General features: G+C 31.0%; 1 protein-coding gene across 1 annotated transcript; it reads right to left on the bottom strand.

Moving 5' to 3' along the window:
• Positions 1–11276: 11276 nt before the first annotated feature.
• Positions 11277–13295, bottom strand: LOC144548588 (putative RING-H2 finger protein ATL12). Its single transcript, XM_078297291.1, has 2 exons — positions 12264–13295; positions 11277–12062 (listed from the first exon to the last, which is right to left on the bottom strand). Exons 1-2 carry the CDS (start codon positions 13095–13097, stop codon positions 11694–11696), a joined length of 1203 nt encoding a protein of 400 aa, XP_078153417.1. The 5' UTR covers positions 13098–13295; the 3' UTR covers positions 11277–11693.
• Between the last annotated feature and the right edge of the window lie 1847 nt (positions 13296–15142).

Here is a 15142-nt window from a genome sequence, read left to right as displayed (position 1 = left end):
TATAAAATTTGGTCTCCAAGCACATATTAATATGGAGAACAAGATGAACGGTTTGGATCGGTCATTTGGACTCTGAATCAGTGATTTATGATCCAATGCACACCACGGCCTATGCATTGCAATGCACCATAGCCCATCTCATATATATATATATATATATATATATATATATATATATATATATATATATATATATATATATAGTACGGCTAACGCGCTTCCTCTAGCATATGGGCCGAAATGCTTCCGGTAGAAATTTCAAATTTCAAAATCCAAAAAGTCGATCTGAACCGTTCATCTTCTTCTCCATATTAATATCTGCTTGGAGACCAAATTTTACATTTTTCTGAATTTTTTTACTATTTATTAAGCCACTTTGAAAATCGCTGATCCAATGGTTTTACTGTTTTGTTAAGCCACCGTTGGATCAGCGATTTTCAAAGTGGCTTAATAAATAGTAAAAAAATTCAGAAAAATGTAAAATTTGGTCTCCAAGCAGATATTAATATGGAGAAGAAGATGAACGGTTCAGATCGACTTTTTGGATTTTGAAATTTCAAATTTCCACCGGAAGCATTTCGGGCCATATGCTAGAGGAAGCGCGTTAGCCGTACTATATATATATATATATATATGGAGCTTAATTTGTTAAGAGAAACATCTATAAAATATAAATATTTCCTATAGCAAACATAAGCCACTGCATTGGGATAATAAATATATCCTAGGATATTTAATTGTATAATAGATTCTAAAATATTTCCTATAATAAACATAAGCCACTGCATTGGACCATAAATCTAAAATTCAAAATTCAAATGGCCGATCCAAACCGTTCATCTTGTTCTCCATATTAATATGTTCTTGGAGACCAAATTTTACATTTTTCTGAATTTTTTTACTATTTATTAAGTATTTTACAAAATTGTTGATCCAACGGTGGCTTAACAAAACAGTAAAATCAGCAGCCACCGTTGGATCAACAATTTTGTAAAATACTTAATAAATAGTAAAAAAATTCAGAAAAATGTAAAATTTGGTCTCCAAGTACATATTAATATGGAGAACAAGATGAACGGTTTGGATCGGCCATTTGGATTTTGAATTTTAGATTTATGGTCCAATGTACAAACCCCTCCATGCATTGCAATGCACCATAGCCCATCTCTCTCTCTCTCTCTCTCTATATATATATATATTTTAAATGGTGAAAAAGAAAAAATTTATATGCTCTACATTTTCTATGGATCTTCATCATTGAGACCGATCCATATTTTGTCTGATTTTCTGTGGCCTCTGCATTTCAAATTTTTTCTTCAATGTCTATCATTTTATTAAAATAAAATATACTCATAGGTCTGGACCATTGAGTCCAATTCATATATTTGGATCGGATTCATTGAGTCAGAGCTTTCTAAATTTATTACAATTCATATATTTGGGGGACCTCTATCCCAATATGTGGCCTCCATAAATGGGCGACAGATTGGCTTTGTGGCCCAAATAAATATAGAAATCCCTCAAATCTAGAGTGTTTTGATTTTTTTTTTTTGTGTGTGCTATAAACAAAAATTTCAGGTGAATTTGGTCTTATGTAGGACCCACTGCAAATGGGCGTTTCTATCTCTTACACTATTAAAAAAAGGGGACCACATCGGCATAGTGTGGATTCCTAAATGAGGCCGCATCGGTATAGTGTAAACCTAGTAAATGAGGCCGCACTGGCATACTACGGCTGTGATAAAAATTAAAATTATCAGAAAAGAGTGATAAAAAATTCAGTTTTTTTTGCTTATACTTTAGTTATGTGGTGCTTAAATTTGAAATGTCCGATGTTTATATATACTTCTATAGTCTTCGTTTAAAATATTGGTAATTGAATTTAGAAAACTATCAAATGTTAAACTCACATAATTAGATGTTTATAATAATTCGTAAAAAAGCTTTACGCATGAATTTATATAATAATTAAAAGTGGTGAATAATTGAGTCAGGAATCTGAAACGAGGAGAAGAAAAATAAATATTTTTTATATGAGTTTAGTCTTTATGTGATGCGACTAATTATCATATCCAACTAATAATAGAATAAGACATACATTTCTACGTCAATACCACCGACTCCATCTCATAAGCTTACCTCAGCCTTTTCGTTTTAACATTGTTAGGTATTTATATCTTTTAAGATTATTTTTTTACAAAAAGAAACTTCTCAAATCTCACTAGTTATATAATTTTTAAGTTTAATAGCAACGTGTCATGGGCCTCATGACCCATCTTTTGGGTATGTTTGGTTGAGTTGAAAATAAATTATTTTTGGAGTACTATTTTGAATAATTTATTCAGTGTTTAGTTGAGCTAGAACAAATAATTTAAATTTTTTGTGTTATTAAAATATATTATTCTTAAGAATTTTGAGATTTGGCTATTATAATAAGACATACATACTCTTGAAGAGTGAGGAGGTCCGATGCACATCAGATTAAATTTAATTCAATGTTCAATTGAAATCATTTGATCCATATAAAAAAACGTGTGTATTTAAACTGCACAAATCTTAAAGTTAAACGTGATAATCTTAGTACATATCAAATAGTTCGGATCAAATATTAGATAGACCATGCACATCTCTCTTATGTCTGCACCCGTTTGGAATATTAATTAAAAATGGATTAATTATCAGCTAATCATTCATTAAAATGTTTAGTTTTTTTAAAAATAATTACAATCAAACTTCTAATATAACAGTCACCTTTAGAGTTCTATTTTGTGAAATTTATTATATTTTGAAATGTATTGGCTTAAATATCTAACTCGGTTGAATTAGCCTTCTGTATATGAGAGGTCGCATGTATGTTCAAAATCAGAATGAGAAATCTCTTATTAATATTAAAATGGTTAAGTGACCTAAATAAAAAAAAAAAATTCAAACTCAGTTAACATTAGTATTTTACTCATACTATAGTAATTTGAAATAAGAAATAATAAATATAATCAGACTGATATATGTTTTTATAAGACAAAAAATTTGTTGTGCCAAATTTTATTGTTTTGTTTTTAATATTTTAGTAATGAATAAGAAGTATGTCACAAATGACAAAAAAAAAAAAGGAACACAAATAAAGTAATAAAAGTAATTTTATGGAAAGAAAATATTTACTGTCTGCGAAATGTGACATAGATATTCGTCTGTTAGCTTATGCCATGTTTATGGCAAATTGCATGCATTTAATTTATAGTTTAAACTAGTGGTCGGTGACATTTGAGGGGTTGCTAAATTTAGAAGGATATTTAATTATGAGCAGTTTCCAACACCTCATACTTTTTCATCTCATTATATTTTATATTTTTATATTTTTATTTTCAAAGTTCAAACCGTCGATCCAAACCGCTCAACATGATATCTATACTAAAATATCCTTAGGAATGAAATTTTTTATTTTTTTTAATTTTTTTACTATTTTTTTAGATAGGTAGAAAATCATTGTTTTTTAACGGTACAAAAACAATGATTTTGTAGCAATTTTAGAAAATAGTTAAAAATAATAATTAAAAAAAATTCATCTCCAAGCAAATTTTAGTTTGAATATCATGTTGAACGGTTTGGATCGACAGTTTGGACTTTAAAAACAAAAATATAAAATATAAGGTGTGATGAGATATGAAAGGCATGAGATATTGAAACCCTCCTCTTTAATAGAGCCGCTTCTGAAATATTGCTCAAATACTTCTACCCTTTTTGGTCTATTATTATTATTTTTATTTATTAAATATTAAATGTTAAAATGAAATTATTAGATATAATCTACTTATTTTCTCTGTATTAACATAAAAACTTATCAATTTTTTATTTTAATTTTATATAAATCAATAAGTTAAAATTCAACATCTAAAAATTATACACTCTGGTGTATTTTTGCAAATTCTTGATGTCAATCAAAATAAGTTTGAGGTTTTACATATTAAAGTTTTAAAAATAAAAATATAATAATATTATTAAAAAATAAAGACATTTAAACCATCTTCTCTAATTATAATTCGAGGACTAATTTAGGCACTAATACTTTTTGGAAGGTTATATATCCAAATTAAAAAAACAATCAAATATTAAATTTGGTTATGATTAAATCATGTATGTGACGCACATCATGACATCCATCATGTATAATTGCACTATTTGTATATACACTGCTTTTGTCAGAGACGCATCTGCCTGCCAGCGTGTCATGTGCTCCTAAATCTAAAGTCTAAGCAAGGATTTATACAAACTTAGTACTAATAATGATAATACATGAAAGAGAATGATTAAAATGATATTAAAAAAAAATAGTCAAAATATACATGCTCTGCATCCAGATATGAACATCAAAAACTTTGTAAGAATCACATGCATGGTGAGTAGGGTGCTAAAAAAATCGTAGCTCGTGATTCAATTGAGTTCGATTAAAAAAAAATCGGTATGAAATGAATCATACCAGTTCGGTTCTGAAACGAATCAAATCCAGTTCAATTTGAAATTGATTCGAATCGAAATTAAATTGAATCTGGTTCGGTTTAAAACTCTTCTTTTTTAATTCTAAATCCTGCTTCATTTAGTTCAAAACTGATTCAAATCGCACCGAATCAAACTTTCTTTTCAGTTTGAAACCATGGTTCACTTTTGAACCAAATTGGTTCGAAATTGAACTCGAACTGGGTTAACTTATGTATTATGTATATAAACATAAAAAAGTAAAAAACTATTATCGACATATAAACATAAAAAAAATGAAATAGATTATAAGATTATTAAAATAGTTAGTCATGAATATAACAATAGATGGTTTTTTAGATTTCGTATTAATAAAACAATAAATAGATATAAATGTATTTTTATCAATTTGTATTGTAAAATTTATAAAATTTGAATAATTAAAATTAAATAGAAGAAAACAATTAGTAATTTTGGACTTAATTTTTTTAATACAATGTCGAACAAAAAAACATCTATTAGTTGAGCTTGTTCAGATTTTAAATTCAAAATAACAAAATTTAGCTCGTCCAAACTAGACTCATTTACAGTCGGAGGAGTTCGGATCCACTAAAATAATTCAAGATTGAATTTGAATTTGAATTTGAATCCTGAGTTCCTGACCATCCGATCAATATCTAGACACAAATATTAAAGGGACCCTGTAGTTTTCAATTTGATCCAAATTAATACAAATTTAATCAGATAGTTCAGATTCAAACTCAAAATTTGAATTCCTTCAAAAAGATGCAACCCCAATTGGACTAGCTAGTGCATGGTTGCACCCCTAAAAATAGGAATACATTAGATTTTTGGAAGTGACAAAATTTTCTTAGTTACCACTTTAATATTTCAGAATTCGCATTTTATTACAGTTTAAATTAAAATTCATATCTTGCCACGTACGCAAACTGAGTCTGCGCACTATTTTGGACGGTGCACAGATCAAACATGTGTACCAATTTTTTTATTTTAGTGTTTTTGTGGAGCAAATATATGATTTTTTTGGTACGCAGGCTGAATATGCGTAAGATATGATTTTTTCTAAATTGGTGGAATATTGATGTGATAATTAAAAAAATTTCGGTGGGAAGTGATATATATATATATCGCCAGATCTACCACGTTAATATACAGTGTTGGAGACCGTATCTATTGTTATAGTTTCAACTAGGGGTGGCAACGAACCGAACCGAACTTATCTTAGGTTTGAGTTTGGTTTGAATTAATTTCGAACCGAACCTAGTTTGATTCATTTCGAACCGAACCCATTTCGAATCGAATTAATTGCGAGCTACACATTTTTCGAATCGAACCCAAATCGAATCACAAACTAAATTATTTTTTAGTAGTCCTAGTTATACCGGTAGTTTATACATTAATTTTTTCTCGCGGGACAATTCACATGGCTTCCTTTTACCGGTATGAACTATGAAATGAGTGTTTTTAAGTTGAAAAATTGTCCATGAAAAAATACATCAGAGACGGCTTTCGTGGTATAAACTATGAGAGACGACCGAAGAGAGATGAGAGACAGTTATTTAGGTCGGAGAGAGGAGTGACAGCCGGAGAGACAGCCAGTCGCCGAGAGCGTCGGCTAGATTTTAGAGCTAGAGGGAGAGTGAGTTAAGGAGAGGTAGAGTGAGAACTAGGTTATTGAGATTTGAGAGCGAGGAAGTGTTAACTAAGTTAAATTATGACTCTCTCTATCTTGAATTTTAATTTCATCAGGTAAATGGACGGCTGATATTATTATGAGATTCGAACCATAAAAATGATCGAACCCATTTCGATCGAACCAGGCTAGGTTTGGGTTTGGTTTGAATTAATTCCGAACCGAACCTGATTTGGTTCGTTTCAATTCGAACCCATTTCAAATTGAATTAAACTCGAATCAAACCCGAATCGAATCACGAACCTCGAATTTTTTTGCCAGCTCTAGTTTCAACCATACATGTGTGTATCTCATCGATCCTACTTGGATTGAATGTGTACGGGACGGTGTAGCTTTTTATGAGGTTGAGATTGGTGTAACACTTTTCAATTAATAGCATAAATAGAATTGATTTTATAATTTAATTTGTCATTACAATTATGATATAGTTGTGAATTCTACTATGTTATTTGCCAAGGAAAAAAATAAAAAAAACAACCAAAATGTTTTTAAATGCAATTTCCCTCTACATCAAATTTGTTTTCTCCACAAAAACAATGATCATATTTCTGGTCAAATTGATAAGAAAACAACAATGTTAATTTTTAGTCTTTCTAATTAGGGATACAAAAAGTTTCACTAAGCAATGAACATTGTATACATAATTATACGGTGCCCGGCACAGATGATCAGTGACACTTGAAAAAAAAAAAAAATCTCACAAGCCGAAAGGGGAGATGGAAATTAAAAAATATATATACTAGAGATATTAAATAGTAGTTACAAAGTATATTTAGAGTGTAAAATAAAATAAAATTATCACATATTTGCTGAACCTTGCCTCTTAAAAAAAGTAGGCGCTGTATAAATAAAAATCATCGCAAAAGATATCTATCCATCAGTGTTGTAAGAAATGTAGCTGATTAATTGGTCGATTAGTCGTTAACACTGACTGGTCCATCGATTATAAATTTTTAGGAAGCGTCTAATTGTTCACAGCCTTTTGTCCACCATTTGTCCACAGCTTTGACTTGCGCGAATACTGTAAAATTACTTCTACATGCTGTATAATTATACAATATATCACATAAAAAATATCAGTTAATCACAAAACATCCAGCAACTATTTGAAGTGGTCCCATGATAGTTAGAAAAAGATTCCAACTTGCACAACATGACAAAATAAATGTACTTTCAAACTGTACTTTCGGAAATTGCAGTTATAGGAAGTTATTGGCAGTTAGAGTTAGTTATTAGCGGTTATTGGCAGTTAGAGTTATTAGCGTCTGCACTGGGTTGAATCTTGTATACTGTAAAATTGAATTTTGTATACTGTAAAATTGAATCTTGTATACTGTAAAATTGAATCTTGTATACAGTAAAATTTTCAATTGAATCTTGTATACTGTAAAATTGAATCTTCTACATAGTAAAATTTACAATTGAATCTTGTATATTGTAAAATTGAATCTTGTATACTGTAAAATTGAATCTTGTATACAGTAGAATTTTCAATTGAATCTTGTATACTGTAAAATATATATTGTAAAATTGAATCTTGTATACTGTAAATTTTCAATTGAATTGTCTATACTGTAAAATGTAAAAAATGTAAAAAATGCTACATTTCAGTTTAAACTACAACCTGCAAACAATCATGTATACTGTAAAATTGCAAAATATAAACCATAAAATAATACCATGTATACTATAAAATTGCTAAATCTATACATACATCCATCATCACACAAAATCTGTTCACCACAAACAACATCTGTTCAACACAAGATAAAAATATTCACCGCAACATTCAGAATAGCATAATAGCAACAAAAAAAAACTATAGACAAATAACTTTTACATTAAAAACCTCATGTGTTCATTGTTCGGATGAATAAGAAGCATTATCACAAGAACAACACGTTCTTTTGAGATGTCATTCTACATAATAATAAAATAAACAATGAAACAAATTCGATTTATAACAAATAAGAATTACAAAATAATCTTACAAGTTATTTACCTAACTGAAAAGCATATGCAGTGTAATCATGCATACAAACCTGTATCATACAAAATAAAACGCATTAAAGAGTACTCAAGTATTTCAACAGCAAAAATAAAAAGATACTTACAGACAAATAAGGATTAATGAAGAACCATTTATCCTTGACAGGCGTCTCAAATTGCATGACACTCAGAACCATTTCAACCAACTACAAAACAAACTATCAAAAACATTCAAATCAAAATCAATGATGTATCAAGTAAAGTAAAATTACTTCATATATCCAGTAAAATTACTTCATATATCAAATTACTTCCTGTATACTGTAAAATTACTTCATGTATCCAGTAAAGTAAAATTGCTTCATATATCATGTAAAATTACTTATATATCCAGTAAAATTACTTCATATATCAAATTACTTAATGTATCCTGCAAAATTACTTCATATATCTAGTAAAATTATTTCATATATCTAGTAAAATTACTTAATATATCAAATTACTTCATGTATCCAGTAAATTTACTTCACGTATCCTGTAAAATTACTTCATATATCCAGTAAAGTAAAATTACTTCATGTATCAAATTACTCCATGTATCATGTAAAATTACCATAGACAATTGAGCTGCTACTACTTGAAAATTACCAGAGACGATTGTGCAATGTAATCAAACTTGAAAATCTTTCGAAATTTGTAGTAAATTTACCAGACACGATTAAAAATAGATCTCCAATCCCATTGAACTCAAAAATTCATGAAGAGCAAAGGTAAAACAAACAACAAATTGATGAAGGGAAATCAATGATTGAGGCTGTTGTTCCTCTTCGTTTGTCACCTATGCATTAATTAGGAAAATCAAAATTCAAAATCGGTTTGATCAAAAGAGAAAAGAACTGCATTTAATTACCTTGAGACATATATAAATCTATCAAAGGATGTGTAGATCAAATCCGGATTCGGATTCAGACCACGATTTGATCTTTAACGGCAAAATCAAAGCCGTGTAGATCAATTCTACCTCCTTTCTTGCCCCGAAAAGCAACCCTCCAGTTTCAGCCCTAACTTCCCTCTTGTAAGTATTAGTACCAGTAGCAAGAGCAAATCCAGTCTCTGCCCCCACCTGTCGTATGCTCGTACTCCGTCGCTGCCACCCGTTTGGCGCTGTTAGGACCTTGCTTGAAAAGGATCAGTGTTAGGACCTTGCTGTTAGGACATTGCTTAAAATAATATAATAACAATTTTCAAAACATAAAGAAAAAATGTCATTTCACTTGCACCAATCTTGTAAAATTCATCATTCAATGCTGTAACTTAAATAACAAATCTTATAAAAAATGTCATTCAAATTTTCAAACATCCAGAAACTTTCAATATGCACCAATACTGTAAAATTCATCATTCAATGCTGTAACTTAAATAACAAATCTTATAAAAAATGTCATTCAAATTTTCAAACATCCAGAAACTTTCAATATGCACCAATACTGTAAAATTCATCATTCAATGTTGTAACTTAAATAACAAATCCTACAAAAAATGTACTTCACATTTTTAAAATATCAAAATCGCAAATCTAAACTGGAAAATCACAAAATTGTAATATTTCAGAAAGAAATTTGTCAAAATATCATAAATCTACATAAAATTATAAGAATAAGTGTAACCTTGAGTATGTGGATATCTATGTGCTCCCAATGATACTGGTAGCTGCTTTATTGATGGAAGTTTTATTCCCATCCCTTCCTTTGTCGCTAATGGACTTTAACACCAGCGCCTTCTTCATCTTGTCATAGGCGGTGTCGTGTAGATCTGGATCGAATAAGGGGAATGAGAGATCGGAAAGAGAGATCGGAACTTTTGTTTCTGTGAGAGAAAGAGAGATCAGAAAGAGAGAAAAAGATATTCAATTGAAAGAAGAGAGAAAGAGAGATCAGAAAGAGAGAAAGAAGAGAGAAAGAGAGATGAGAAAGAGAGAAAGAAGAGAGAAAGAGAGGAGAGAAAGAGAGATCAGAAAGAGAGAAAGGAGAGAGAAAGAGAGTTAAGAAGAGAGAAAGAGAGAAAGAGAGATGAGAAAGAGAGAAAGAAGAGAGAAAGAGAGAAGAGAGAAAGAGAGATCAGAAAGAGAGAAAGGAGAGAGAAAGAGAGATGAGAAAGAGAGAAAGAGAGAAGAGAGAAAGAGAGAAAGAAGAGAGAAAGAGAGATCGGAAAGAGAGCTCGTTAGAAGAAAATGGGGGACCGACAGTTAGAATGAAAGTTGGATAAGGTTGTGGACAGATGGTGGACAAAACTCAGTGGACAGAAACTTTTTCTCAAATTTTTATGATTAATCAACCGATTATTTCTGATTATAACTGATTATTTTCAATTATTTTTAATTAATCATTTGACATTATCTTATCTGTCTGACCAGCGTATACAATTATTTACAATATTGTTATCCACCATGGTTGTAAAATATTTGAAATCACATCATGAACTTCCTTTTAAATCGTTAAAATGATGGGTTAAGTCACATACCTCATCTTTGATTTAATAAATAAAAAAAATCTCCTCAAACAACTAAAATTGGTCTCGCTATAGAAAAATAAAAAAGAAAAGCGTATATTCGGATGAAATAGTGACTTATTCAGTGAAGACGCCTTTTCAACTATGGCGTAATCAAATATTTCTTTGCATTAATTGTCAAGGAATTAATTAATTTATATCATACAATCGATGCTTCTACAGCTTTTAATTTACAATAAAATATTTTAAATAAATCAATGCCTCCAATAAGTTGACAATATATAAAAAAATGTGATGATTTATATATATATTTTTATTTTGTTCAAAATAATTTCAAAATGATATAATTCCATGTATTAATTTTAATGTAAAATATTAATTAGTAAAACAAAAATTTGAATTATTCATTCCTATAGATATTGAATTTCGTGTTATAAACAACGTGAAATTGAAGGAAAGTGATCAATGGTGGCAAAATAAAATAAATTCATAGAAACTTGTAGCCCATAGTATAACAAAAAAAAAAAAATCCCTTAGAAGAACTATACAACGCAACACTCAATTGTGATCATGGGAAGCTCAATTCGTTCAATATTATAAAATGCTAATTTTTCTAAGTATAAATTAATATGAAGTAAAGAAAAGGAAAAAAAAAACATTGTAGAATTTGATTAAATACAAAAACAACGTGTTTTCCATTCATATTCACAGAATAATATATATGCCAAGGTAAAAGCCAAGACAAATTCAACTAAAATCTAACAAATAAAAAAAATAAAAATACAGCTCTTAGAATCTCTAATTTACAAAACCCAAAAAAAAAAAAAAGAACCTATCAATTCCTTCTATCAACTAATTCTCCCTCAATATATAGAAAATTATATAATCAAGTGCCCCATCAGGTTAAACAAAAGCATCTTGCATGGGGACACATTCTCGGAGAATCAAAGCAAATCTCTATATAGATTAATTATCCCTCTTAATTAATCAAATTAAATATTAAATTATAGCCTTAAACCGAGGTGACAAGATCTATCTCTGTCCTGTAATCCGGATTACTTGCAGTAATAACTTCCTCTCTGGTGTACGGCTGAGGCAGCATGTGGGACCTACCTTCCCTTCCGGCAAACCACCGCACGGTTCGTCGCGCAATCGGAAGCCACATACGCCTCACTTGATCATCTGTCCCAACCGGGTTCGGGTCTCTTGATCCTCTAACCCGTGCAAAGTTGACGATCTCTGACATCGATCGTGTTGCCCGTGAAATCACAGCCGTTGGTTCGGCCGTGATATTACTTCTTTCTTTACAAGAGCTGCTCAGTTGATTTGCTCTCAGTTCAAGCAATCTCTTCTTCTCCATCTCCTCTTTGATACTCACCACCTATTAATATATATATAGTTGCATTATATAATTCTTCTAATTATATATACCAACATGTATATATACAGTTATGGTACAGAGCAGTTTTCGCTTCATGCAGCACATGGACTACAGAATCAAAACAGCACGCATATCGGCATATGGCTCATGCTCTGCGTAAAGTCAAAACTATTTTGTTAAAATCTATACCCTATAAATTACCTTTTCATCGGGTGATTTTACGGGGATGTTTTTTTCGGGCTTAGAAACTAAATCCGGTGCAGAGAACCGTCGGCTTGAATCGACCCGGAGCATATCACAATTGAGCGACATTAGATCAGCTGAGTTGAGATCACTCCATCGGCTCTTCAAAACCGCACCTGAGATAACAATCCGGTGTTTGAATTTATCATACACCGGAGCCACAGACGGCGGATTCTCTGCTCCTTTTTTCTCATGCACCGCCTCTTTCTTCTTTTCCTCATATCGGAAAGAGGGTTCTCTCTCTACAAACAGAGAGAGCATTTCAGGCGTGATTACGTCATCACCTACCTGATCAGCTGAATACTCCAAAACAGGTGCACGACAGAGAGGGCATGACGAGTGGCGCTCTAACCATTGATCGATGCACGACATGTGGAACGCGTGTTTGCAAGCCGGTAAGAGGCGTAGCAGTTCGGCATCGGTATAAGGGGAGAGACACACTGCACACTCCATTCCTGCACGGGACCCGCGCAAGGCCGAGAAGCGAAAGAAAGGGAGGGATTCGATGACGGCTTTAGCAATGCCGGTTGGTGGCGAGTGGGCCCGGTTAGGGGAGAGGAAGACATCGGCATCGTTAGCAGCAAGGCCGGTTGAGTTGTTATGGCAATATTTAGCGTACATTAAGAGGAGGAAGGTGAGAGAAAACATCATGGCGAATATGCCGATCACGATCGCTACGCTCGGCCGAAAGGACACCGTGGGACCCGGTGTTGGGGCATACTGATCTTCAGATTGAGCAAAGGAGAGAGAGAAGGAGCTGAGTGAGAGAAGAAGAAGAGAGAGAGGAATCATGAGAGAATTTGAATTTGTTTGTGTTTCTCTTGTTTTCTTGGTTTTCTTGGGATTAGAAGGAGATGAGGTTTTGGTTTGTTTATTGGGTGAAATGAGAAAAGAAGGGAATGGAACAGAGAAGAAGAGCAGCTGGTTGTGCTGCTTGGCTTGTTTATAGAGGAGTGGTTGCCTAGTTTTGTTTTGCTTGTATTAATTATTGTTTTGGATATGTACCAGCAAATGCATTACCAGAAACATTTAAAATTTATCTGTCTGGGATACTGAAACTAAGTATATAATTATATATATTTATATAATTCTCTATTGTTATGGTGGGATGTAAGAATAGAAGCTATTTTAAAATAGGAGCCAGTAGAAATAACAATTTGTATTCAATAAATAATTTTGTTATTCGAAATAGATTAGCTGTTATTTTCTATTAATTCCTCGTAAATATTAGAATAGCAAATATTCGGAAGTGTGAAGAGATAGGAATTTTTTATTTTATTTTCGTCAACACAGTCTCGAAATGACAAAATTAACACTAATTTATGTTATCTCTACGCTGTGACAATTCGTTTAAGACTCTACTTGCCTATATTTCTTCTTAAGCACCTTATTAGCACTATTATTTATCAATTACAGCTAATCACTATTCTAAATGTACAATTCAAACAATATTTTACTAATCCAAATAACACTATTTTATTATTTACTAATCACACTAATCTAAAAACTTTATTCTAGCTAATCTAAAAACCACAATTTTAGATTAGTGTGATTTTAAAAATCACTATTGTTTCTCTATTTTCATTTACTATTCTCAAATTTCGTTATTCTAGCTATTATAGTTCTCATTCAAATGTACTCTATGAGATTAAGAATCACGAATATATATATATATATATATATATATATATATATAGAGCTAGGCTACGGTGAGTTGCGAAGTAAAGCAACTATTTTACTTCACGCTCATATTTTGCGATTTTAAAGTTCAAAACGTCGATCCGAACCGTTCATCTTGTTCTTCATATTGAAATGTGCTTGGAGACCAAATTTTACATTTTTTGGAATTTTTTTACTATTTATTAAGTAATTTTGAAAGTCGCTGATCTGATGGTCCAGAAAATTTTACTGTTTTTTACTGTTTACAGCAAAACAGCAATTTTCAAAAATGCTTAATAAATAGTAAAAAAATTCCAAAAAATATAAAATTTGGTCTCCAAGCACATTTCAATATGGATTAAACATCTAACGGTTCGGATCGGTCGTTTGGACTTTCGAAATAAAAATACGGCGTGAAGTAGAAACGCGTTTTACTTCGCAACTCACCGTAGCCCACCTCTATATATATATATATATATATATATATAAAGAGAGAGAAAGAGAGAGAGGAGAGTTATAATATTTCATTTCTTTCATGCCTCATCATACCTCATATTGTATATCTTTATTTTCAAAGTCCAAACTGTTAATTCGAACCGTTCAACATGATTTTCATACTAAAATATGTTTGGTGATGAAATTTTATACTATTTTTTAAGATATGTACAAAATCACTGTATCTAGACCGTTCAAAAACAATGATTTTCTACCTATCTTAAAAAATAATAAAAAAATTTCAAAAATTATAAAATTTTATCACTAAGCATATTTTAGTATGAAAATCATATTGAACGGTTCAAATCGACAGTTTGGACTTCAAAAACAGAGATATACAGTATGAGATATGATGAGTTCCTGGAACCTTCCTCATATATATGCATAATAAAAAAAACTGCCAAGGGGTTTCTAGAAGAGATTCTTTTATAGGAAATTTTATTATATGTAGGAACATGGATTTGTGCTTTGAATTAATAGCTTCATTGCTCTTTTGACTTTTACATTTTTGGTCAACCCAAGAACATGCACCTGAATGCCATTAAGAAAGCACATTATGAACCAATTATTTTGACTTTTAATTCTTTTCTTTCATTTATAAGTCAACTTGTGAAGGCAGCATGCACATTTTCATAGTTGAGAAATTTACTCAAAAATATTAAATTTTGAGTTTAGGAATATTT

This window comes from Carex rostrata, chromosome 33 (genome assembly GCF_964058835.1).
Source record: "Carex rostrata chromosome 33, lpCarRost1.2, whole genome shotgun sequence".
Lineage (NCBI taxonomy): Eukaryota > Viridiplantae > Streptophyta > Magnoliopsida > Poales > Cyperaceae > Carex > Carex rostrata.
The sequence above is the reverse complement of the archived record's forward strand: the minus strand, read 5'-3'. Positions and strand labels throughout refer to the sequence as shown.

Bases quoted from the DNA above. Each gene is read 5' to 3' on its own strand.
- LOC144548588 (XM_078297291.1), bottom strand. From the start codon at position 13,097: ATGATTCCTCTCTCTCTTCTTCTTCTCTCACTCAGCTCCTTCTCTCTC. The intron at 12,063-12,263 runs GTAATTTATAGG...ATATATTAATAG, and splicing joins TAAAATCACCCGATGAAAAG to GTGGTGAGTATCAAAGAGGA.